At 37.5% G+C, this 26,527-nt stretch overlaps 2 protein-coding genes across 4 annotated transcripts; both read right to left on the reverse strand.

Annotated features, from left to right (window-relative positions):
• Positions 1 to 711: 711 nt before the first annotated feature.
• Positions 712 to 12,361, reverse strand: LOC122059585 (E3 ubiquitin-protein ligase DA2L). Of its 3 annotated transcripts, none has more exons than XM_042622459.1 (9): positions 12,045 to 12,361; positions 11,352 to 11,821; positions 11,108 to 11,159; positions 10,970 to 11,015; positions 10,745 to 10,826; positions 10,504 to 10,648; positions 10,293 to 10,392; positions 6,932 to 6,998; positions 712 to 2,234 (listed from the first exon to the last, which is right to left on the reverse strand). In XM_042622459.1, exons 2-9 carry the CDS (start codon positions 11,541 to 11,543, stop codon positions 1,656 to 1,658), a joined length of 1,263 nt encoding a protein of 420 aa, XP_042478393.1. In that variant the 5' UTR covers positions 11,544 to 11,821; positions 12,045 to 12,361; the 3' UTR covers positions 712 to 1,655. The 3 variants fall into 3 exon arrangements, with proteins under 3 accessions (XP_042478393.1, XP_042478391.1, XP_042478392.1); XM_042622457.1 differs by having other exon boundaries at positions 712 to 2,261; XM_042622458.1 differs by having other exon boundaries at positions 712 to 2,261; positions 12,001 to 12,361.
• An 11,241-nt stretch (positions 12,362 to 23,602) lies between these two features.
• On the reverse strand, positions 23,603 to 25,640 carry LOC122059994 (glucan endo-1,3-beta-glucosidase 11-like). The gene is made up of 3 exons (XM_042623110.1): positions 25,311 to 25,640; positions 24,140 to 25,206; positions 23,603 to 23,866 (listed from the first exon to the last, which is right to left on the reverse strand). The coding sequence occupies exons 1-3, from the start codon at positions 25,348 to 25,350 to the stop codon at positions 23,780 to 23,782; spliced, it is 1,194 nt and encodes a 397-aa protein (XP_042479044.1). The 5' UTR covers positions 25,351 to 25,640; the 3' UTR covers positions 23,603 to 23,779.
• Between the last annotated feature and the right edge of the window lie 887 nt (positions 25,641 to 26,527).

A 26,527-nucleotide genomic window follows, 5' to 3' on the forward strand; every position in this document is an offset into this window, starting at 1 on the left:
GGATTTTCTCGTCCATTTTACCTACATTTGATGGGGAATGTTGGGAGAATTATCTCATATCGGTTGCCCCTGAGGCCTTTCGTACCCTCGATCATATCCTGTGAGTTCTTCCACCCAATAGTTTGGATCAAAGCAAACCCCTTGACTCCCTAGTAAAACAATATGGACAACGTTTATATATATATATATATATATATATAACCCTTTTTTACTTATAGCTATTCACAACTTTCAACTACTATCGAAGCAAGGATGCTACTTCAGCTGCAATGAAGAAAACCTGCAAATCATTTTCAAAGACACCAACACTAGTTCAATCTTTATCATCACTAGGAAAGAATAGGAAAGTTTCATAAAGATTATTCTCAGATCGATTCATCTTACTTTAGAGTAGTGATCGTTCAAAAGATTATTCCTTTCACTGGCTAGGGATATCCTATCAGAGTGAAAATTATATCAATTGAGAATAGTCTCACATCGGTCAAGTTTAGAATCTTGAATGTCTTCATATACCCTTGGGCCATCACCACAATATCCCTTTGTCATCTTACCACATCCACCAAATCCATGAAAGTATCTTCTCGCACCTGCCTTCTCATGTCCACTTAATAAAGAGCCATTTTGATTCTTTTGGAAAGTCTTATGGAGGCCTTTATAGACTTGATTTGATAAAATTGCTAGAAGAGTTCATGACTTTATGAAGAGTCCCAATCAAGTTTAATTCTCTGTCCTTTGTAGAAAAGTATAAAATCCACACATCAATATTACTCAAGAATTCAACAGCTGAGGGAAATAAAAGACAAATGTTCAATACATGGAAAGCATCTGATCAAATTTATCTTTGAAATTTGATACACGAAAAATCCACAATATCCTTCAAATGTTGTTCAGTAGTTGCAGCTTAATCCTAGTGGTTCTTCATCCAAAAATTGGATTGCCCTCATCAACCATCCACGAGGCAGAAATAACAACCCACCAAGAGATTATCCTAAGCAGTGTTCTCCTAGAGAACCTCTTGCCAAGTAGTTGAGAGACAGAAGAATGGCAATAAAACCAATGTAGTGACCTGCATAATAGATTACTGCCACCCTAGCATCAAAGCAAGAACGATGCTCACAAATGAAACTGGTTGCCCTTGTACACCTTTATATTACTCCTATCACTCTATAACAGCATTTCATATTTTTTCTTTTCAGCCCAGCATGTTCTTAAGATCCTCTTACTGTTCTTACCAACCCCTCCACAATCCCGCCGCCCCCCCCCCAAAAAAAAAAAAATCCTCTCAACTGTCTGTTGATTAGTTCACACTCATCTCAGTTTCGGATTTCTCTTTTACCAATTCTTTGGGGGAAAGGAGTGGCTTTTTTTTTTTTTTTTTGGGGAGGGGGGGGGGAGTTTGGGGGTGAAATGAACTATTACATGATTCTGATTCATGCGCCTAAGAAACCCACATTGAGTAACCTTCCATTTTTACATCTATATACGTAGCACCAACAGGAACAGGAAGAGAGAGCAAATGAATGGTAACTTGAGCTAAAGCAATTTGACCCCTTGAGCACTTGATCTTGCTAAAGCCTCTGATAGAATGGGGAGAAATTGAAAGGGCAGGGGTAGTATAAGGGGGTAAGAAAGCCACCAATGTGTAACTTCACCAGCTAAAACCATGCCACTCCCTGAGTGGTTCTTGCTCGAGCTTCTGCTAGTGAAACAGCCATTGCCAGCATCATCTGCTCATCAAAACTCTCAGGCATGACAGCCCCTGTCATGTTAGGCTGAAACCGGCCATCCATACCATCCTGGAGAGAAGATCCACCTCCTCCGGCATCCACTGTAGCATCAGAGCTGGCATAGCTAGTCCCTGCCTCGGCAATTTCTGATTCATGATCTATCCCCCACTCTCCCTCTTCCCTTGACACTGCCCTTCCACTGTCCGGTGAGACATCGATCCAGCTGCCTGAAGGGCAATTATCAGCCATTCTCTCTGTTCCACTGGATGACATTCCAGAAGCTGTGAGCATGCTGAAAGCTCTAGAATTTCCAACATCATTAGTGGGTGGATTGCCATCCATATGCTGACGCTCAGCAAGAGAAGCAATTGCACAAGCAAGACCACCAGATGGAGATGATGCTTCAGCCAATGGAACCATGGCTGGAGAAGCATATTGGTCTCCAGTGACAAACTGCTCTGCGGGTGCAGCAGCAATATGAGTTGGATGTCTCTGAGCATCATTCACCTGTACATTTTTTTTTCCGCAAGATTTCTGTGAGATTGAATTAAGCAGTATTAGGGGAAAAAACAGAGAATGCCAACAATATTTAAATTTATAAATAACTATGGGCAAGAAACACCAATAATTTCCAAAATTGGTTCAAGTGTGCCACCTAGGCACCATAAATTGTACTACGAGTGGTGGTGGTGGTGGTAGTGGTAGTGGTAGTGGTAGTGGTAGCAATAGCAGTAACAAACTAATACTAGTTCACAATTAGGGTTTCCAAAAAACTTGGTTCATTAAAAGTCGTTTATATCCTGCATATTGTCTCAAAACTTCCAATAACAGATGTGAAGATCACCAATGGCCATTACCCAATCTCACTCATCTGCTTAGAACACATGAAGTTGAGAGATGGATGTCCAGCAGATATCTTCATCTTACTAGGAGGGCCATTTCCAAGTGCTTGAAGAAATATATCTCTTAGTGGAAGATTCAACCTGATAATAGCCTAGCAGATGAATTATCCGAGTCTCAGGTCAATAGACCTCATCCATATATCAAGTCCTATCCTATGACATAGTGGTTCGTCTTCGTGTATTGCTCTGATCAGGACCAGACCCTTCTGTTGGCCCACCGTGTTTTCATACAATGAAGTAATTGCAGTTGAGCTTCTTCACAGAAACTGCTGGATTTAGCCCAACTATACACTAATTTTAAACCCTTCAAATGCAACAGATGGGATACATGCCATCTATTTACTCAAATTTGTCATTCCCTTTCTGGCCAGGACAGGCACCAGAAGTATCATGGCTTATGGTCATTGACATCAAATTTCATATCAAAGAGCTTCTGGAAATTAATAAATTGCCAAGGTTGCCAGGCAAACCATATGTATCCACATTTAAAATTCCTGAGGTGAGGAATCGATTAGTTGATAACTGGGTCAACACTGAAGCCTATTTAACTGGCAAAAAGATACAATGGTTGCTTTAAATCAAGGAATAGTATATAAAAACTACAAACGCATAATGAAACACAAGATGTTAAATTCTTAAAAAAAAAAACAGAAAAGGGAACACAATATTAGCATACCAAAGTAGTTAATTCCAAAAGAAACTAAACAATAACTACAATATTATAGTATTTGAATGCCCAACGCAAGGATCTAGACAAATATCAAACAAAATAACAAAGTCAAGAAAGTCACAGCTATGTAACCATTTTTCTGGTCGCACTCAACTCCTGCATGAGGCAATCAGTCCATGATCCACAGTGCCTACATGGTTTGCTTAAATGTCACCTGTGAAATGATATGATTACAATTTAAATAGCTATTAAGAATCACAGAAGGAAGAATTTTCATCGTTCATCGAGAACCTGCTCCATTTGAGCTTGTTGGCCAGCCATGTCCAGGAAAACAGTGCAGGAGGGGATGTATGCAAAGATAGATTCCAGAAAGAGCTCTTGGTAGAACAAAGGAAACCCAAAAAGGCAGAATTATTGAGGTAGACCAGATGGTTAGGAGACGGATGCAATTGATTCATTCTCATCCTGAAAGGCGAGAAAGGACATTGGTGGGGGAACGTGGACTTATTGCTTCACAGAGTTCCCCCGAATGATCCTCTCCATTTGATTCTTAGGAGAGTCCCTAAAATGTGATCTAACCTCAGATTTGATTCTTAGGAGGTCCCTAACACGTGACCCACTCAATCAGAAAAATAATAGACTTGCAGAAGTCATATGATGTATGGCAGGTTGGCAACCAGTGTTCTAATTTCAACTACAGAAAATAGGGACATGAAACCTAACCTGCAGTGGAAGACAACTCAAAAAAGGTAAGCCACTAGATCACCAAAATTACAAAATTGCAAGGAGCAAAGAATTTCTTGTTTCACTAGAAACACCTAGAGAGTTAACTGGGAGAAATGTATCCACACTTCCAGAGTCTATTTAGATAGCAGCAAATAGTGAAGAAATCAAGCTATACCCTTGAGAATACATAGCTGCAAGTTTAAAAGAAATTCACCCTTCAATTCATTGAATGGGTCCATGTGTTCACATTTTGCGCAGCAAGGCTAGCATGTGATTTCCTATAGTCCAGCACCCTTGCATTTAAGTCTCCCCAGAAAATGCTAATGTTGTTCTTGATTTAGGACTGGTTTTAACCATGACAAAATGGTGCAGAAACTCAGAGAATGGGCCTCACTTCCTAAATCAATTGGCTTCAGTTTACCATCTATTTTGGGTTTTGAGCCATATTCTAATTCATTTACAATGCGTAAATTGCAGTCTCTCAACTAATATTGAATTTGAGTCCATTTTACATCAGCTTATTCCACCATGGCTCTCCTCAACCCCCTTTAGATCATCCCAACTGAAAAACCCTTGAAGCATCATTCAACTACTTAAAGATGAATGGTGAGCATGAACACTTCAATTTGATGCTCTAGGAAATCCCTTATCACAAAAGAATTGATGACAAAATATCCAGCCACCCTAAGATTCGCAGTTCAGGCCCCAAAAAATGATTCTAAGTGAAATGAAGAAGACCAAATCCTACTGCTTCTAGGGAAAATATTGTGGTGAAAGAGATTCAACCAAATTGGTAAAACTCAACTACAATTTTAAAAATTTGGTTAAACTGTCAGAACATTAATTCTTGTCCATTTACCAATGGTATGAGGTATCAATGATTAGCAATTTGGATTTCAGAATTGCCATTGGATGGGAGTGATCTGTTCTATTAAACATAGTGGATCAGCTAATCACCAATACTGAGCTGCACTGAATTGATCAGTATTCCCAAGGAATGATGGGAGATCCTACACTAGTTAAATCCTCAGCATTGCCAGAGAACTTCCATGAATATGAAAACTTTAGCTAATTCCATAAGGTGGAATAGGCCTTATTAATCTTTAGGTCGTTGGCTTGCAAATCTGATCTTTGACCTTCTTCGATATCTAATCCAAGTTGGAAGTGGAGTTACGGGAACAGCCGTCTAATGGAAAAAAACTTTCACGTTCAGTTCAGAGAGCACTTTTTTCGTTGAAAATTCCTCGTTCCCTTTCATGTGAATTCCCTAGTGGCGAATCAACAACTTGTGGGGCCCTATCTATTCCAACTCTCAAGCCCCGAAGAAACTCCCTCCCCTTCAAAATCCATATCTCTTTTGACTCTATATATGCGGGCACCTGATATCTATGAGGGTTCACCCACCCCGGTTACAACATTCCTTTCTATTGTGCCTAAAATATCCATTTCTATAAATATGTCGCATGTTTCTATTTATGGTTCCTATGCAGCTACATTGCAAAAAATCTTTTTTTTTTTCTGTAGCATTGCTTCTATAATCTTAGGACTTATGAGCATTGGCCGCAATGGCATATAAACACGAAAGTGACAACAGCTATTGAATATCACATCAGCATCATTGTTATGTTTGAAATTGAAAGCACTGGAAGAAATGGTAGCTCACTCGCAGCAAGCCTTGCAAGTAGGGTAAGCCCTGCTTCCAGGAAAAAAAAATTCCCCTCTGTACTATTGGCAATTTATTTTTTCATGATAAGCAAAAACCTCAAAGAGAACTAGAGAAGTGACCAGGTTTAACAACTACTCTTTATTTACTCCTGAGGTTTGTGAGCTTACAAAACTAAAATGCAACACCTCCGGGCCATCCCACTTAAATGCAATCAGCAACGTGGATCTTTGCCCCAAAGATGTCATACTAGGGTCAAGACCTAGCTTCTGAATGTCTTTCCTTACCAACTCATCAATGGTCATTTTAGGCCTGCCCCTAGCTCTTCTAGCTCCTTCCAACTAGATCTGATCACTCCTCCTAACTAGAGCATCCCAAGGCCTCCATTGAACATATCTATACCACTTCAAGTGGCATTTTCAAAGCTTTTCCTGAATCAGGGTCACCCCCAACACAGTTCTTACCCAGTCATTCCACACCCTATCTCTCCTAGTTTTGCAGCACATCCATCTCAACATCTGCATCTCTACTACGTTCAACTTATCTATGTTATGCTTCTTGACTGCCCAACATTCCACCTCATACAACATAGCCGGTCTTAAGACTGTCCTGTAGAACTTTCCTTTAAGCTTTAGAGGAATACGTCGATCACACAACACTCCAGATGCTCCTTTCCATTTCTATCCTACTTCAATTCTATGAAAAACATCATCATCCATCTCACCTTGTTTAAAGCAGTTGTCTAAGGTATGCAGCCACCAGTTGCATTGTGGTTATTTAAAGCAGTAGTCTAAGTTATGCAGCTTACACCTTAAATGTCAACAACGTATAAACCAGAATGTCCAATTGACAGATCAATTCTTGATGGATCAAAACCCCAAAATTTATGATCACCTGACTATCCAAAAGTAATGTATAAACTAGTGCATACTTGAAGGCTCAACAGAAGTAGGACTATCAGCTAAAAGAAATAAACTCATCTCTCGGATGGCTAGGTACGTTTTTCATTCAATTTGTTCTTTGGATTGTTAGGTTAACTAAATTCATAATTTGTTCTTTCTTTCTACATATACATTTAGATAATATGTGGCCAGAAAACAAGCAACAATGGGCATAAAAGGAGGCAGAGTTCCTTTCCCCCCCCCCCCCAAAAAAAAAAGTGCACATGTTTCTGTAGATGAAATATGTCACATGATTTCAAATTTGACATCTATGTGCACACATTAGCTATCCAGAACATCACCTGAATGGAAAGCCAGATTGCTTCCATGACCATTATATCCTCGAGATCCAGGTCAAATTCATCTTCCCTGCATTTTGTGCCAAATACAACATAAAGCTCTACAAGAACAATATAAGTAAATAATCAAACAAATGTATAGATAAGATGAAGGCTAAATGGCGTCACCATATAAACACTGATTTACAAGTCAATACAAATATACACCAATAGTATTTAGAAATCCATGTCACAGTCTCACAGAATGCTCATCACTCCTTTTTAATTACAAGTCCTGTTCAAGTTTTTTATAACATCAGGCCAATTTACTCCCAGCACGAGTCACAGAAACAGCAATTGATTAAACAGCCACTTTAACAACAAGAACTTCAGCAAGAGAATAATTGCATGTAATTAGAATTAGGCAATTGTAACGTTAAAAAAGCTCTTTTAGCTCAGGTGATTAGAATTAGGCAATTGTAATGTGAAAGAAGCTCTTTTAGCCTAAATTCCACAAAGCAAATGAGAAATATAAAATCCAATGTCTTAGAAAATAAAATAAAGGTTACGTGAACAAAATGCATGCCTCTTTCACCACCAACCTGATGTTATCAAGCTCCAGTAAAAACAAAAGTATATGGCAGTTCTCTGTCAAAGTCCATGAAGATCACCAAAACTCTTGGATATTGGATGCGGTATAGTCTATGAAGTAAACAGAACCAGGATTTCGTAATAGCATGAATAGATTATCCATGGAAGAGGATACAACTGTATAAGCATTTACATCTTGTAATTCCTTCCAAAATTGATGTTCAATGAACTACCACAGCTTCACTTTCCTCTCCCCTTCTTCTAGTGTGCTGAACCCTTGAAAGCCTTTCATTTACTTCCCTCCCAAATTGACAAGGATACCACAGAAGGCAAAATCCTACAGTGCTCTCCTTACACATTGCAGTCTAATCCAGCTAACACCTCCCTGAGATAAACACCACATAGGAACAAACATACACCCCAACTAATTCCATGTTATTTTTTAATCAAGAAACATGTGGCTCACTGACTCACAGACTCGTCACCCTCTTTACAAATCATAAACTTGTGTTTCATTTTCCTTCCCTTAAAATGGAAATATCAACTGTTTAAATTTTTTCTGATGCATTTCATGGAAACAAGCATACCTTAGAGAATCTATCACTTTTAGTGGACTAAAAAATTTAGTTTTGTTTGTATATCAATCACTAGTACACCAATAAGGTGACACCCCACAAAGAAAGGTAAAGCTGCAGAGGATCCCTTCAACTCCTCAACAATGCTAACGAAACAACAATACCCCTTTTCGATCATAACAATCTTCCCTAAAAACCTTTTGTCGAACAATTTAGCTATCATACAATGGGTATCACCATAAATGGTCATTCCACATCAATGATGTTCCCAGAAAAAAAAAGTAGGATCACCAACCTCACCAAAAATAGAATATTATTAAAAAAAAAAATGCAATTGGGATTCTGAGAACTCCAGACACCAACCTAATACCAGTCCCACATAAACACCCTACTACGCATTTTACTGACACAATCTTTTTATGGTTGTGGTCATGGTATAGCCTCTCAACCACATCCACAGGGATGTATTCATTGCCTTACAAAACCTGAAGAACGGATACCTGTTCAAATATAAGTAATCAAATACATCAATAGAGACATTATAATGACGAAGCGATCAAATTCCCTCCTACCTAGGAATAGAGAGGTTGGTACTTGAATCTGAAGTGTTTAACCAGAGAGGAAGATACAGTGAATGCAATTCTGCAACCTCTTGGAGAGGTGCACCTCCTGAATCTCTCTTGCCACTAAATTCTGTGCATCTTAATCTCCAAATTATCCCGATAAGAAGCCCAACTTTGACAGTAAGCATCATCCCACTCTATGACACAGTCACAATAAAACTAACATCTAACCAATATACATCTAACCAATATTTATGGTTAGCAATCTGATGAATTTGCTGATTTTCTAATACAATATATTTTAATACATATATTAGTTATGAATTTTAATTTTTATGCACCAAATTTAAAATAAAAGAACCAGTTTCTGTTTATACAACAACAAGAATCCTTATCCCAACTAAATGGGGTCGGCTCATGGATCCTTGCTCCCCAATCAGCTCTTTTCAAAGTCATATGTGGTAGAAGGCCTAAGCTATGCATCTCTTTCCTCACCACCTCTTCTAGGGTTATCTTTTGCCTACCCCGGGCTCCTTTAGATCTTTCAATCTGGATCAAATCACTCTTCTGAACTGGAGCATCTAAAGGGCTCCATTGAGCATGTCCACACTACCTCAAACGACTTTCTCGTAGCTTATCATGTATCGGGGCTACACCCAACTCAGCTCTAATGTGGTCATTCCTTACTTTGTCCTTCCTTGTTTGGCCACACATCCATCTCAACATCCTCATCTCCGCTACACTAATTTCTCTACATGACACTTCTTAACTGCTCAACATTCTACACCATATATCATAGCCAGCCATATGACAGTCTTGTAAAATTTCCCTTTAAGCTTTAAAGGAAAATGTTGATCACACAATACTCCAAATGCACCCTCCACTTCAACCAACCTATTTTAATTCTCTAAGCTACACCATCCCCTATGTCACCTTTGTTACTTATGATTGAGGTTAGATACCTAAAGTAATTGCTTTGTGGAATCTCCCTCTCGTCAATATTCACCATCTCATTAACCATCATAGTATGACTAAAGCTACACACCATATACTACGTCTTTATTCTACTACCTCATTAACTATAGTAAGTCTTATATTACTATTTTAGTAAAACTGGTTTTTCTTAAATAATATGATTATTTGGTTGAACTGGGGAAAAAAAAAACATAGTAATTAGGTTTTCTTACTGTCTATGTTAAAACCAAGTTTCACCATTATAGTTAGCATTAAGTTACTACTCATAGTATATTACCAGACAAGAAACTTACAACTAATAGTCACTTTTATTTCTTTATTATTTTTGGTGGGGGATTAAACTTAAAGAGTTCTCAATTGTTTTAACTTTTAATGTTAGTTTTTCCAAGTTGAGAAATATGTGATTAAAGTATTGGTTTGAGTATGATTACTGAGTAAATAGTGTTGCAGAGTAGTGATTCTTGCTGCTGCTAACTTGCTTTCTTGCTTTTGGTTTTTTATCTGTTTATGCTACCAGATCAGAGATTTATCTGTTCTTGATCATTTCCTATGTTTCTAGGAAACTAATTAGAATCTTGATAATTTCTTCGCAAACGAAGCATAGGAGAAATCCAATGAACGAATTTACACAATGATAAATTGATAGAAAATGATCATTGACAGAGCAAGAGCATCACATACCTGTTATGCCTAGAACATGAAGATTGCATGCTTGAAGGCACAGCACATGAATCCTGAGAAGACATCTCATCACCTTCCACAGGGAAATGAAATGATGGAACTGCGGAACCATAAATCAAGTTTTACCACCAAAAACTAGAGTTTCTAGTAAATGAGATGTTAATAATAAAAAAACCAAATGAATGCTGGGTAAACCTGCCAGTGGGCTTACCCACTGCATCCTGATATTCAACGTCTGCGGGTGCTATAACCCTGCTGGAAGAACTCGTCTCCTGTCTTCTCTGCATTCTCTCTTCTTCCTCTTGAAGCTCCTGCTGCCTCATCCTTATTTTTGCTTCTATAACGCGCTGCTCTTCCTGAGATAAAAACAGTACAAAGATCTACAATCCACACTAGCAATAGAGAACTTCAAAAGCTCCACAAGTATACAACAATTCATAAAATTTCCTTACAACTTGCTCCATGCCCTTTTCTTCTTTTGACCTCATACCACGATACTCCACAGCATAATTAGAGGTTTTGCAAAAGGGACATCTTCGCAAGGTTAAGTATTACAAGAAAACTATCAGTAAGATTATAAAACAAATCATATGTAATTAGACATGGAAGATATGGGACATGTGCAACAAAAATATGAATAGTTCAAACTCAAGAAATTTCGACAGGCAGAAGGATACTGTGTTGGACGAGTTGAATGTGGAGGCTTCATCTGCAGAAAGCACTCTGGCAACGAACAAACCATTGAGACTTAATTCACATTTCAACCAATATTTAAGATACTTTTGGACAGCAAGAACTAGATTATGATGGCAAACCTGTACATATGCCTTTCATGCAGCATCTTGAGCGATTCAGACTCGGGTAATACTAAAAGAAGACAAATACGATCAAAATGGTTTCATTAGAGTTGTTTCACTATAGTCAAAAACCACAAGAATTCCCTATTGCAAAACAGCATCCGATATAGGCCTGCAATGAGTCTTTTGTAACATACTAACATCCTGAAAAAACTAGAATGACATGGAGAATTGGAAAAAGACGACAAATGAATTCACTAACCAAAAAACAGATTGGACATTCTTCGAGATCCAAGGTGCAATCTTCGTCCCCAGGGTAACATGGAGCCAACTTGGAGTCAAGAATGAGCTTCCTCAGCTTCTTATGATCGACATCCCTGTGCTGATACAACCCTTGCGGCCTTGTGTACTTCTCATCGACCACCTGCCGCCTCTTACCCAACTTATTGCCCATTGAGAAAGAATGACGACAAAGTCCTGTTTTCAGATTTATTCCCTACACTCCCAAACAAAATTAACAACGACCATACCAACAACTCTGAATCCCTCCCCAAAAATACCCCAACACAGTCCAATTAAAATTGCAAATCCTCTTCATTTACTAATCAACGAGCTCAGCTGAACAAACTCAAACCAAAACCCTAGCGCTCAAAAACAGAACAAATCCACCACAAAAATCCGGTCTTCCACTCCCATTAATCCAAAACCACTACAGCAAAACCCCATCATACCCTGCAAGTCACCAAAAACCACACCAAATGAACACAACAAACATACAGTCCCAATTCCCCTCCCAAGAAAACAAAAAAACATAGAATTAAATCCACTGATTAAAGAAAAAAAAACAGAGCTTCAAACTATTTAAACACGAAATCAAACACATAAACCAAAGATTGAGCTAGAAAAAGAACCGAATTCCTCCAACAGATTCTTGAGCCGGATGAGAAACCGTTACCATTTGCAGAGTCTCTGGTTCGACAGAATCGAGTCCAGCTACGATTTCGATGAAAGATTTCTTTTTCACAGTTGAAAGAATTCAGAAATGATTGGGGATCGAGAAGATTTGCCAACCGTAACAGAAACAAGATCAGAACTTTCCACAGGAGATGATCTCTTCTTCTATTTCTATAAAATTTCTCTTTTCTTCTCTCCCTTCATCTCTGATGCTTTTGTTTTCTTTCCAGTTTCTGTACCCTCTTCGGAGAGTTATACTTTTAAAAAAGAAGAGAGAAAGAAGAGGCAGGGATGGCTGAAAAGAGGTGAAGCAGAGATAGATCAGTACGAAATGGTAGAGTAGTAGACGGTGTAAGAATCAGAGCCGCTGTAAAAATACAAAATAGGGTCTTTGAATTCCATTTAATTACTGGAATGCCCTTCATTTTGCTAAAAAAGGATGACGTGTACAAATATTTGTCCACGTGGATTGTCGGGAAGTCAGGTGGTGGGACCAAATTTCGTATATGCACTTTAGAGATACTCGTTTTCCTGACAAAGCGTAAGCGTAGCGTCAACTATCATCCGAGTGTAATGACGTAAATACCCTTTTGTATCTTCAGACAGTCTTCTTAGGCAATGATAGTGGGTGTGGGACCTACCAAAAGACATAAAAAGTCAATAAAGATGTGGTGGATCCGCCTTCGGGGCTTGGCAATGGTAGGGCCATGTTAGGGATTGGGCTGGAGTGCTGGACTGTGGCCGGTTGGGATGTCGTACACGAATAGGCCATTAGGCCAAAATAGACAAGAAAATAAAAAAGAAAAATTGGTTATATATGGGGAGGATTGTCTGAACCAGCGGCATAGGGAATGCAACAATGAGAGACTATTATTACCCGGAAAAAAAAAAAAATATCATGGATTTATGTATTTGGTTGATATTGAATAAGATTGATATGACAATGAGGTTGGTAGCTAGTGGAAAGAGCTCTTGCTCCATTAGCCTTGATTCGGTTAGTTGTGGGTTTAAGTTGGTATACTCACTATTGCTTGTTGGTCTTATGAAAATGTTACTTACTAAATGGGGGTTTTGACGTGAGGGTATGATCACTGTCTTAGGAGTTAGAACACCCCAAAAGAAAAAAAAATATATGTCAATATCTATTCTTGATCAATCCCATATTAGTGTAATAGTATTGAATTTTTTTTACTAAAAACTTTTTTAAAAATTTTAATTACTATATTCGGAATATCATTTAACTATATAATCATAGGAGATAATAATTATAATAATTTATATTTAAATATTTATTTTACTTCTCTTTTCTTGATTTTCCTGCACCGGAAGCTTTAGTATTACACTAAAAAACTAAAGAAAAAAAATTGTCACCACTTGTTATTTGGGTGTATCCATGTTACGGAGGACGTGACACCCATTTCATAGTTCATATCTAGTCAAAAATGAGTTCAAGGTGACAAAAACATGTATAAAAGTTAATATATTCTATATTTCTATTAGAATGAAATGACCTACTTGTTTAAAGTTTAAACACCGTTTTTATAATCACTTCCCATGCGTGTTTGCCTTAAGTTTGAAATGTGATCTGGAATGGGCATAAACTCGTTTTATCTCATTAATTAAACTATCTAAAAGTGCTCATTTATGCCATGTATCAAGTGGTGATGAATCTTTATGTCACTATTACGTAAATTTTTCCATGTGTAGATGAGATATATTCGCAAATATATGCCACATACGAAAATATATGTCTAAATACGATAGTGTGGAACACTTATAAAGCATGTACTCTCTTTCTTTTTATTCATAAAATGTCATTTTCAAAACAAAAAAAAAAATTACATGATGATATGTGGCCCCTACACCCACATACCAGCCGATGGAAGGGTGTGCACGGGGTCGACCAATAGGGATGCAGTGGTCATTTCGCACAATCTATATCTAGAGCAGGGGCCACACGTACACTCCGACATAGAACTCTCCCCCAAAAATAATATAAGGGATTAATTGACTTCCATGTAATCGTAGCATATGCTAGTGTCTTTTTTGTCTATCTCTCTCTTCCCACAATAAGAGGCAGATATTTCATTTCATATGAAGTCTATATAATACCTCCCCATACTCAGTAGAATACCATAGCACTCCACGCTATCCCATGAAGGTGATTGTGCTCTCACCATCAACATTTTGAAGAGAATTATCTCTACAATGGTGCATTCAGCGCATTATGCAAGACTGTTTTCAACTTCTTTAGGATATTGCCTTAGTCACTCTTAATTTTATTTATGGAAGGAAATCAAATTGTTATTGCATATTTTGGGGTAAATCATCAGCTTTGGGACAACTTCCCCCCCCCCCTGCCCTCTTTTTTCTTTTCTTAATCATGTGTTATCTTCAGATGGTAGAGGAGTTTCTTTCTCAGCTAAAAAAAATTGGTAAATGACTGTAAAGCTTGAATTAAGTAAAGTTGACTTCAATAACCATCTCCAATTATCTTAGTAAATGCTTCTTGACATATACGTAAAAGGGAGAAAGAATGCCACCCAATCGCATGGCTATCACCTCGGCCAGTGGGGAGTGTCTGCACAAGCATCTAACCAAGAGGAGCAGGCATCTTTTCGCAACATCCTCTGTTTGGACGTAGAGGTTGCAATTGAGTAGCGTTCTTTTCCCCCATATAAATATATGTTCCTTTTATTGTCTTAGACATGTTAACACCTTTATTTTCCAATTTTTTTTTTTTACTGTTTCTGAAGTATTTAATCTTTTTTGGGGGGGGGGGTGGTGGGGGGCCATAGCCATTTTCACTAGCAATGATTCATCTGCCAAGCTTATAGAGATCCTGGGATATCAGGCTAGCATAAGGGTCAAGTATAGGACAACAGATGATATATTTATGTGTGTATATATATATATATATATTTAATTCTTTTTAATTTAATTAAGAACCCATGATTGATAAATTTGATTTATTAATTAGAGGATATAATAAATAAAATAATACTTGTATGTTATTAGATGTTATCTTTGTTTAATTTATTCTCCAGGTAGAAACAAACATGAACAAGAGGTTCACCAACTCATACAACCTAGAGTGAAAAGATCAAACTAGAGGAGATCATCAGCTCAGAAAAAGTTAAAATAGGAGTCTCGCCATGATTCATGTCTCATGGATATATTCTCTTTTTATAGGTACGAGAATGGTTCATATTTTACCAAATAACTGCTTTGTTAGATATTAATCCATGCAGTAGATAACCTGATCTAATAAAAAGGTATTGGTAGAATGAGTTTAGCTACTCAATTGGTAAAAAGTTAGTGTGACATTTGAGTTGGCTACAATAACTATAGGACATATGCATGCACCAGGTTATATATGTACCTTTCCAACAACCTCTCTCTCTCTCTCTCTAAGGTTATATATGTACCTTTCCAACAACCTCTCTCTCTCTCTCTCTCTAAAAGTTGATGGAATGACCTTGACAAAGTGGGAGAAATCTCTCTTTCCCCCCCTCCCCTCCCCTCCCCTCCCCTCCCTTTCTTTCATTTTTTCTTTGAAGATATTGGTAGCAATAAGAGTGTGGGGATTGTGAAGAATATCTCCAAGAAAGGGTGAAACAAATCTCGATAAGCTTCTTCTGGTGTGGCAGTTCATTCTTGTATCAGAATTACAAAAGGAAGTTCAATGCAAGAAATTAAGGCAAATGCAGTTTGTCAAAGGATTAGGATGTGACACAATAAATGAAATGAAGAAGAAAGAAGAAAGAATATACATGGTGGTAGTTTTCTAACCAACTATATGTGAAAAGATAATGATACATTCAACGGTTAGGAGGACCTAGGGATGTGTGTCATGTGTTGAGGTATGTGTCCAAATTCTTCCAGTTATAGGATGCCTTGCTAGGTGCTCAACCAATTGGAAAGGATTTGGATCCAATTGGTGAGTTGGCTCCTCTAGTTATAATAAATAAGTCCTATATCTCCAACTTAACATAAACTATTATTTAAACGAACTTACCTTTTCAACTTCTATTTTCTTATGGTGACAAGGTTAACCAATATATTACTAGAATTAATTTAAAAAATAAATAAATATATGTTGAGGTGTTATTGCTGAATTTTGATCTCAGTTTAATCTAAGAAGTACTAGTGATTTTTCTCCAATAACAACGGGCTCTCTCATCGGTGAGCCTGCCATGGGAGATGCAAGGAGGCAGGTGACCCCCTGCCCAGGGGTGTAAGGGGATGGAGCCTTCGACATAAATTTTTTGGAGTCGTTTATATTGAGGGTAATTTTGTACTTTCGAGTATTAGAGTTTTTCTATGTAAAAAGTAGGATGCTGTATATGGGAATCTCACAAAAAGGTGTGAGATGTTAGGGTTTTATTATTTCGTCATCTGAAAGGCGGAAGCTCTAGCTCTAGTTATTCAAACGCGTCATCAATTTCTCGCGCTTCAACTTCTTTTGAAAAATAAAAAGCTTTTAATTTTATGTTCTCTCCTTTGATAAATGAATCATCAAATTGTTTTGAATAAGAGAAGTGTTGTAACAACAAGAATAGCTAATGGCAAAGGTGAATTGCGAATCTGAAACTCTAAAATCATATGATACGTAAATTAAAAATAATAATAATAATAAATAAAAAAGAAAGAAAGAATTAGCCAACGAGCAGGCCACAATGGATCTAATCATTTTTCTCTACTTTCGAAGAACATGGTTTCTAATTTGAACAAGTCTACAACCTCTTGCAAGCATGGTCTCAAAACTCAGGAACGACCATAGGATCCATCAAAGGCAATATCATTTTGAAATCGATCTAGATCAGTCTAAATTAGACCATATCAGACCTATTTTTTATTTCTTTAAATTCAATTTTTATTACGACTTTGCCCTTATACCATACATGTGTATGTCGCCCTCGTCATTCTGATCCAAATCGGGCAATCCATCAGATTTGAGACCATCCAGCCTATAATGCCAACAATCATGAAAAAAAAATCTTGGCTGTGTATTTGTGCCACAATGGAACTAAAACAGAGAAAGAAGAAGAAAGGAGGACATGGAATTCACAGCAACGTTTGCGCTCAAAATGCAATAGAAGTTTTTGGGGGAGTCAGAGAAGGAAAGAGAGAGATAGGTTAGGGGAGAGAGAAACAGAGAGCCGAAGAAGAAGAGCTGGAGGGGAAAAGAGAAACAAAGGGAGTAGACACGGGGTGATGGTGGGGGTCGGGGTGTAGGAGTAAAGTGTTACAGGGTGCATAGCGGTGACGGCGAGAGGATTGGGCATGGGTTGAAATCGTCTGCAATTCCGATCTCGTACAATTTCGTGCAATACCTACCACCTTCAGGCGGTGACACGTATATTGATACCAATACAATGGTCCAGATCTGGTACAACTAATAAAACATTAAATCAGTGAAGAGGCATTTAAATCATATCTGGACCATTGTATTGGTATCAATACACGTGTCACCGCCTGAAGGTGGTATTGCACGGAATTGTATGAGATCGGAATTGCAGACGATTTTTTTCCGGCATGTTGGCGTACTGCATTGCGAGAGGTTGAGTGAGGGAAAAACAAGCCAAGGGTAGAATAAGCTAGAATAAAGGTGTTAAACAATGTGGTCAAATGGTATGGTTCAATTTGATTTTGGTTTTTATCTATGACACCGTCCATTAATTGTTTATAATTATACGGTTATATAATTTTCAAACGGTTTCATAAAAATCCAAAGCCAAAAACCTATTCTCATAAAAAAATCCATAAGTCATTACTTCATTTAAAAGTGCTCTCATATATAAAGGTATAAATAATTATTTAATATAAAAGTACTTCATCTTTTTGAGTTTTGAATGATTGTTTAAAATAATAATAATAAATAATTTCTTCAATGTAAGGTGAAGCCAAAGATTTGAGAGAATACTATTTATTTAACATATAAATCAAATTTAGTCGGTTGAATCGGTTTGAATGATTAACACCAAAATTGAATTGTTTACTAAATGATTTCATGGTTATGATGTAAACAGTTCGATTTGATTTCAATAAATGGTTTCAATTTGATTTGACACCCTTAGAATAGAGTCTCCAAAATATCCACTTTTCACGCTTCATGAAGGAAAAAAACTATTGCCCACTTGCATGGTTCTACACGGAGACACAAGTGTGCAAAAAATGATAACTCTACTCGTCACCCAAATGCCTTTGCACGGTTTCCTATTGGCATGCACAAGGGCATAATGGTCTCGCTAGTGGAAGGGTTACCCTTGATGACGGGTTTAAATGTGTAATTGTGGTATACGTGAGGGACCTGTAACACAATTTATTCACTTTTAGTTCATGCTAGATTTTTTGGTGCTATGAGTATGACTCAGTTTAAAATTTAGAGTCATCAATTTCAAAATTCTCCATCCACAGAAAGGGAGTTTAAACTTTGCTGTTGAAATCAAAGTTTTCGAACATCAAATCCACGAAACAGCAATGCCTTATACTGGATCAGACGAACGCGGCATTGATTTTAAGATATTAGGTCACAAATCGGAGATCTTGCGTCTGAAGTTTCAAAAATTGAAAGATATGACTAGTGAGATTGAGGAGCTCGAGAGATTTGGAAGGAGGAGGACATGTTTTATGCCGATTAAGAGATGTAACAAGTGCAAGTTCTTACTTTTGAGGCACTGGATGGACGAGGTAAGGGAACAATTGAATCTCGTCATTATGTTGCGGAATTTGAAATTGTGAAAATGTGCTAGTCTAACCAAACCCGGATTGTTCTCATATGATCTAGTCATATTGATGATCTACAAGACAGAAAAAAATAAATAAATAAATAAAAAGAACCTAATTCAGAACATCTTTACAGTTCATAAACCCTATATAGACAACACCTAGGTAGCGATAAGCACAGTCAAGAAGAAAGATCAACAAACAAAACACAGATAAGAAAATTCAAAAAGATTATCATAAGAACAATGATCCAGAATCCTACAGAACTAGGGGCGTCAACCGTTCGAGCTGGGCCGGTCTCGGTCCAGCTTAATGGGGTTGACCACTTAGAAGCCTTGCACCGTGAACTACTGTTTAAGTAAACAGGCCTAGCTTTAGGGGGGCATGGTACAATTTATAATCGGGGTCAGTTCGGTGTCGGGCTTTAATGGGCTTCCTTAACCAGGTCTTAACCGAGCTACAGACCTTTTTAAGTCTAAACGGGCTTTAAACATGCCTACCCTAAAATTCTTTTCTTAAGTTGGTTGAATGCCCAAAAATATGTGAGGCAAATCTTTAATTAAAAAAAAAATGATATGAGATTATGATTGTTCTTACAAAGGAAAAGAAAAGATTATGATATTTATAACTTATAAAATAAAGCTTAATTAAATCAAATCCTATTACAAAGCAAATGGTAAGAAAGCTTAATTAATTTGTTTCTTACTAGTAGTGGCAAAACAAGAATTTTATGTAGTATTAAAGGTTCGGGCTAGGTCGGGCTACAACGATTCGGTTCAAGTCGGGCATATAAATGTGTCAATTCGGTCGAGCACCGGACAAGCTAGCTACTTACACCGTGAACGCCCGTTTAGTAAATGAAGGTCGACACGTTTATTAAACGTGTCGATCCAAGTAGGGCCGCAAACGTGTTGGACTCAGTCAGGCCTACCGGTGCGGGCTCAGAATTGACACCCCTATACAGAACCCTTCTACCAATCTATGAGATTTTGCTTTAACAAATTGAACTTCTAGTGTCGAAATTGATCATCCGTCAATCCCATCTAGCTGCGCTTCACCTAGCTTGTTGGGCTGTCTTCTTTCATCTCATCCTTCATCTCTCTTTTGTCTTTTTCATTTTCATTTCTCATTTAATTCTTTATCCATCTTTTCCCATCTTTCATTTTCATTCTCATTTATCATCTTTATCCATCATTTCTCATTTTCATTTATCTCTTTTATGTCTAGACCTCAATCTTTACCAACTTTATTTTGTTTGGATTCATGTAACCAACCCATTAGATTGGGATAAAGCTGAATTTATTGTTGGTTACAAAGTTATGTACGGCACAGGGGGAAACAACAAAAAAACTATAGTGGGTTGATCGTCTTTCAATCCAATGTATTCTTAAGTCAACTTCGCCAAACCTTATCCAACTATCTGGGTGGACTTCACTCATTCCACTTCCTTCGGCTCCATGTCTCATGGGCAGTTGAACCAGAACATTAATAATGGATGATGCTTTGGGATTGAAACCAACCTTTATGTATGACACAACTGAGAAAAGTCGGATAAGTGTAAACAGATGGTTTTGGTTGACTTTTATGGACAGTAATAGGCAATGGGAGAGGAACAGAAAACCCGTTGCCGAAACCAAATCGAAATGGCCCAGGCTGAAGTCAACTCAAGCCCAGCCCATTTTATTTTATGGATTCTTGTCAGGTCTGCAGCCCAGGTTTGACTCAAAATTAGAAATTCATGTTGCAGAGAGTAGTTGTCTCTATGAAATCCTAGTAACAAATTCCAACAACATTACATGAAAGATAAACCAAATAATAAACTTTCAGATAGAGAAACAGGAAAGCCAAGCCTACCCTAAAGTCTCTCTCCTCTTAATTGGTGTCAAGTGGAAGTTCATTTGACTTTGATATTTTGCCAAAACTTGGGCAGGCTTGGGGTGCAGTTCAAGCCCATTCTCTATAGGAGCTGCAAAGCCAAGCCTGGACCAACACTATATGTTATTGGTGATGCCTAATCTCAGTTTATTCCAAGAAGTACTATCCATTTTTTGAGATGTTTTTATTGGGAAAGTTTTGTATTTTTCGAAATTAGGGTTTCTCTATAATATAAGGCATAAAGCACTATATAAAGGTGTGATCTCACAAGAAGAGCTGTGTGAGGGTTTGTAATGTGTGATCTTGCAAGTAGAGGTGTGTGAGGATTTGCAATTTCTTCACCAGAGAATAGTGTAAGCTCTGGTTTTATCACTCAATTATGGGAGTAGCCTATTTTGAGTGAACCACATAAAATCATTGTGTTATGTGTGTCTGATTTCCTTTCATTTTTCTTTTTCTATTGTTATTCTGCTGCGCATTGTTAATTCTTAACACCACACCCACCAATAAACAGAAGGGGTTTGAGTTTTTTACCTAATGAATGTCCAACATAAATGGGGTTCTCTAGCCCAACCAATATATTAGGTTTGAGCTGGGCTTGGGTAGGTTTTTTGAGTTTAAGCTATACTTTAATGATTTGATTTCCCTCTACAAGAATGATTCTCCATGGTATAATAAAGCATAGACAGAGAGAATATGAGAGTCTCTTTGTTTTAGAAGAGAATCTGATTAGAAGCCTTTGCAGTGAGGGTGGAGCAAACATATATCTGCAGACTGCATTGGCTGAATGAAGAAGCATCCTCTTCTAAGTTTTAATTTCTAAATGCACCATAGAGAAATGGAAGTCTCTTATTACTTATGTGATTAGACAGTGTCTGAACCCAGTTTGGTTCCTTTCTTTGAAGATAAAAAAAGAGTTAAAAACCAACTTGACAAAGTAGACAATCAAACGCACTTGACCTTAAGCCTCATATGTTACCCTTTTTTATTTCTTTTCTTCCTTTTGTTTACCCTATGTGGTCATGTTTTGCTTTCATTTATAGTACTTAGAAGGCTCAGTGGAGGAGATTTATTTTAATGATGTCTCACTGTGCATGGAGTCTATGAATTGTTTAATGAAGTCTCACTATGTAGCTTCATACCAAAAAAAAAAAAAGACTTACAGCTCTCACCGTTTGTGTTGGGCAGTTGGGTCCACAATGAAACATCAACTCAACTTCTTCGCCTTAATTAAACCCACCAAAAAGCTCTCAGTCCTCTTTTCTTCATTGCTTGCAATAAGAGCTGAGAGAAGCTAGTCAGCATATCATGCCAAATTGCCACTCTTAACAAGAAGGGGGGCTTTTCTTAAAAAGTAATTAAAAGAAAAAAAAAATCCCCCATTAATTCTATTATTTTTTATGAAGGGGACCATTAATTCTATCATTACAATTATAGAAAAAGACCAATAATTCTCTCTTTCTCATACACACATATATGCACAGGATGTGACTTAGGTGGGTGGGTTGGTGGGTGGGTCTCACATTGGGCTGTCCTTTTCTCTCCCTCCCCTTTTCAATTTTTGTTTTGGACGGTGGGGATTTGGCCGGTTTCAGTTATATTCTTAGTGGGAATGGTCATCATGTGCACCGCGTTTCTTTAATAGATGTTGAAATGGCTGGACCAGAGTTAGAGAGTTTATGCTTCCACAGTTCCACTAATGAAACATGAAGGGAGAAGCAGGGGAGGGGGTGGGGTGGGGTGGGGTGGAGAGAGAGAGAGAGAGAGAGAGAAAGAAAAGGAGGAGGAGGAGGAGGCAAGCCAGCCTTTGAGTTGTCGCATTTTTATGGAAAGAAAAGAGCTCTTAGAATAGTATCAAAATGGCCCATGGTGATGGTTATTGAGTAAAATAAAAGGAAAAGAATGCACTATGGTCATATGACCTTGCGCTTAGATAGAGGGAACAAAATGACAGCCACTCCACTATGAAATACAAAATTTTTGCACCTATTGATACACGTGCATACTCTTTTATTGTCCTCTATTTTGGTGTGGAGACACGCGACGAGGTAGTGTTTTTATTTGGGAAAATTCCATGATTACCTACTTTTGGGTTTTTCTTTACAAAATTACCTATCAAAAGTTTCAGTTGAAAAATATACCCAAAATTAGGTTTTTCTTTACAAAATTACCCACTTAAAGTTTAAGTTAACAAAAATACCCAAAATTGAGTTTGGTTTTATAAAACTGCCCACTCAAAGTTTCAGTTATAAAAAAAGACATGATTATATGTGGAAGATTAATAGTCACTATTTTGGATAGTTTTGTAAACCTAAACCTGATTTTAGGTACTTTTGTTAACCAAAACTTTAGATGGATAATTTTGTAAATCCAAATCTAATTTTAGGTATTTTTGTTAACTGAAACTTTTGATAGGTAATTTTGTAAAGGAAAACATAAAAGTGAGTAATTATGTAATTTTCCCTTTTCATTCTCCATAAATGATGAGAATCAATCAATCCCTTTGCCCTTAGATTCTTTTTTATTATCTTAGGACCCTTTAATGGTGACGTTTGTGGAGGAGAATAAAGCATAAAAGCTGGCCTTCTCTGTTCCTCCTTGTCTGGTTTATCATTAACTGTAATTAATAAAATAATTAGAATCAATCAACCCTTTTGCACTTATAATCTAATTTTATTTTTCTACCACCCTTTAAAATATAGAAAAGGCACAGACCAAGATTTACTTACAAAGAAAAAATAGAAACACGTCATGTATGAGAATTGAGAACCGTTTGTGGATTCCACGTCCCAAAGTGGATCGCTTTCCTCTCACCCAATCAGATGATTTATTCTCATATAATGGAATAAAAATAAAAAATAAAGAGCAAAAGTTTTTATGGAGAGTCTCACCCATGTGGAATATATGGATGGAGCCATGGAGGTACATCTATTTTTGCCTCGTGAAAAGTTGATGTGTCAATTTCGATCATTTTATGTCTAGGGAATGCTTTGAATTGATTACATGCCAAATTTAGTTAGACTCAAAGTTGATCATTAACACTTCCATGTATTCACATAAACATCTTTCATGCACAATTTTGGAGTTCAAGATTTTTCAATGCTTTATTTTGTCACGGCCATCTCTATCAGCTTAGAGCGGTCTTCTCATTAGAACTTGAAATGTCAACAAGTATACAAAAATCCAATACCCCAAGCTTTCATATCCGCTTGTTCTTGCCTGTTACACAACAATACCATAAAATCACACAAGAAAAAAAAGAAAAATAAAATCAGATCAAAAATTTTAATCACAATATTCTTTACATCTCTACATCTATAACTCTTACATGGGTTAAGCAACAAAGAAACATATATGTAAAATATAATGTAACATAATTACATTTAATTAGGCCCATGGGGCTGCATTTTCTTGATTCTCTTCTCATGAATTTGGTTTAAATTTTTATAATAATAATAATAAAAAAAAAAGGACCTATGGATTTACTTTTACCTGAGTAGCAGAGGAAGTTAGAGAGATGGAAGCCGGAGTTGATGAGGAAGTAGTAGATGGTGATGGAGTTGACAAGGCAGAAATCCCAAGATTATAGGCCAAGGTTCCATCAGGTTTATAAAGTCCATAGTTCCTCTCTGAGGTTGGCCCTGGCTTCATATCTTCATTAAATAGAGCAAACACAAAAATCTCAAGCCTCTGACCAGGTCTTAAAGGTGTCCCTTCATTCTTCATTTGCCTTCTCAACAAATTTGTATTATAAATAGCTGCATTTTGGATAGTTGCACCATACTCATCTGGGTCTCCTTTAGAAGGCCACCCAGTCTCTGAAACTCTAACTTCCATTCCTCCATAACCCATCCTTGAAACTGCAAATATCACTGCATCAACCTGAGCATATAACATGTTATCATAATGTAACTTTGTGGAAGGATCAACCATTCCTGGATTAGGGTTGAAGAGAGCATAATCTAGAGAGATTCTATTTGGGTCATCTTTGTAAGCAAAATATGGGTAAGCATTGATCCAAAAGGGTGCCTTGGTGTTCCACAAGAACTGCAGGAATTGTGACATAACGCCAGTAAGGTCATTCCGGAAGCTACCGGAAGATGGTGGGAAGGAGTTGGTTAGTACTCCTAGGGAACTAGCTGTAGAGACTTGTATGTATGAGTCTAAGCCTAGCTCAACCAGTGCTCCATGGATGCTGATCATGGCAGGGACTACATTAGCCATTACTGATGAGTCACTGGTTGTGAAAACCTCATTGCCAACAGAGATGCCTGTGATCCTCGTCGCAGGGAAGTATGGCTTAATGTGGGTAGCTACCCATAGAAGGGCTTGTTGTGGCTCCGTTACGACGTCGAGGTTTTCGTTCTCGACGGTGACGATGATTTCGATACCGGAGTTAGCAAATGCGGTGAGGACTTGAGGATTAGTATCATAGATTCTTGTTTTGGTGATCTTTAAGGAGCTTAGAAGGGCAAGGACATCCTGTGGTGGAAGGAGATTGTTGCCAACTTGACCATAGTTGACACCTAAAGCTTCAACTCCACGTATTAATCCAAAATCTGTAAAACAAAACAAAACCCATGAATCAAAATAAGTTGTTAATTTCTCCATTAATGCATGCAGACTAGAAAACCAGTTTTCAAGAGAGAGAGAGAGAGAGTACCAGAGAAGCAGAGAGCACAGAGAAGGAAAATGTGAATCATGGTAGTTCTTGAGAAGGTAGCTAGCTAGCTAGCTATTGGGGGTGGGGTCAGAGAGAACGCTTAATGGATTTTAGAGAGAGAGAGAGAGAGAGAGAGAGAGGAGAAGGGGAGAGAGAAGTAAAACTTAAATTGGTTTGAAGGAGGGAGAGAAATAGGGGGAGGTGGAAGGGGAGAAGCTGTGATGAATTCCTTTCTTTGCTTGTTTGCAATTTTGGTAGAGGGGTTTTGAGGTGGGTTTGGGTTTTGGGTTAGGGTTTGGCTTGCCTTGGTAGTGTTGCCTTGACACTTACCTCTAAACTGGTTTTTAAAAGACTTGGTTTTCTCATCTTCTCCCTTTCTACGGCTTCTTTTTGTTTATGTTTCAGATCTTGCTTTTGGTCTTTCTCTTTTCAGTGACGAAACTTCTTCCCCTCCTAGCCCCCACCACCAGTCCACCACTTTCTCCCTGTGGTAAAGCGAGCCCAAAATGACGAAAAAGCCCTCCGGGACACTTTCTTCAAACTAAAGAAAGACCCTAAAAAATGGTGTCATAAGTCAAAACTTATCTTTGATTTTGGTAAACAAGTCTGTAATCTTAAGCCAAAATTTTCTCAATCCGCCGTTCTGGGAAAAGTTTTGCCATATGAAAGAATAATGTGATAATGATGTGACAAATTTGACCATTAGATGTAGGGAAATGTACTATCATTCTTCTACACTTAGCCTATATTTATTAAATCTCCCTTACTTTTTACTTCTTTTTTTTTCTGATTCTCTCTTGCTTCTTTATTTTTACATCTTTCTCCCCTGCTCTTTTTAAATATCCAAATTACTCCTCTTTTTTCACTTGTAACCCTATTACACTTTTTTTCAAATTGACTAGTTCAAAATATGGTTTGAACCAAACCACTTATTTTAACAAAACAAAATAAACAAGGGGTCATATGTTCCAATCGGGCATTTGTATTGCTGATCCAATATTTTTATCAATTCTATATCTATATCGGTATCATATGTTCTAATAGGGTATTGCATGTTTTTTTTTTTTTTTAAATCCCTAAAACCATGTGTTGCAAACCTAATGGGGAATGCAACATTGAGATTACTAATCCGAACTAGTACCGATTGAGATTGATACCAATCCAATACCAATTAAAAATATATATATATATATATTGCTAAACTTGTGAAGATGGAT

This window comes from Macadamia integrifolia, chromosome 13 (assembly GCF_013358625.1).
Source record: "Macadamia integrifolia cultivar HAES 741 chromosome 13, SCU_Mint_v3, whole genome shotgun sequence".
Taxonomy (NCBI): domain Eukaryota; kingdom Viridiplantae; phylum Streptophyta; class Magnoliopsida; order Proteales; family Proteaceae; genus Macadamia; species Macadamia integrifolia.

Bases quoted from the DNA above. Each gene is read 5' to 3' on its own strand.
- LOC122059994 (XM_042623110.1), bottom strand. From the start codon at position 25,350: ATGATTCACATTTTCCTTCTCTGTGCTCTCTGCTTCTCTG. The intron at 25,207-25,310 runs GTACTCTCTCTC...TTTGTTTTACAG, and splicing joins CTGTGCTCTCTGCTTCTCTG to ATTTTGGATTAATACGTGGA. The intron at 23,867-24,139 runs GTAAAAGTAAAT...GTTGTGTAACAG, and splicing joins TAACTTCCTCTGCTACTCAG to GCAAGAACAAGCGGATATGA.
- LOC122059585 (XM_042622457.1), bottom strand. From the start codon at position 11,543: ATGGGCAATAAGTTGGGTAAGAGGCGGCAGGTGGTCGATGAGAAGTAC. The intron at 10,827-10,969 runs GTATCCTTCTGC...AACCTTGCGAAG, and splicing joins CATTCAACTCGTCCAACACA to ATGTCCCTTTTGCAAAACCT. The intron at 2,262-6,931 runs GTGATGTTCTGG...TCAATCTCACAG, and splicing joins CAATCTGGCTTTCCATTCAG to AAATCTTGCGGAAAAAAAAA.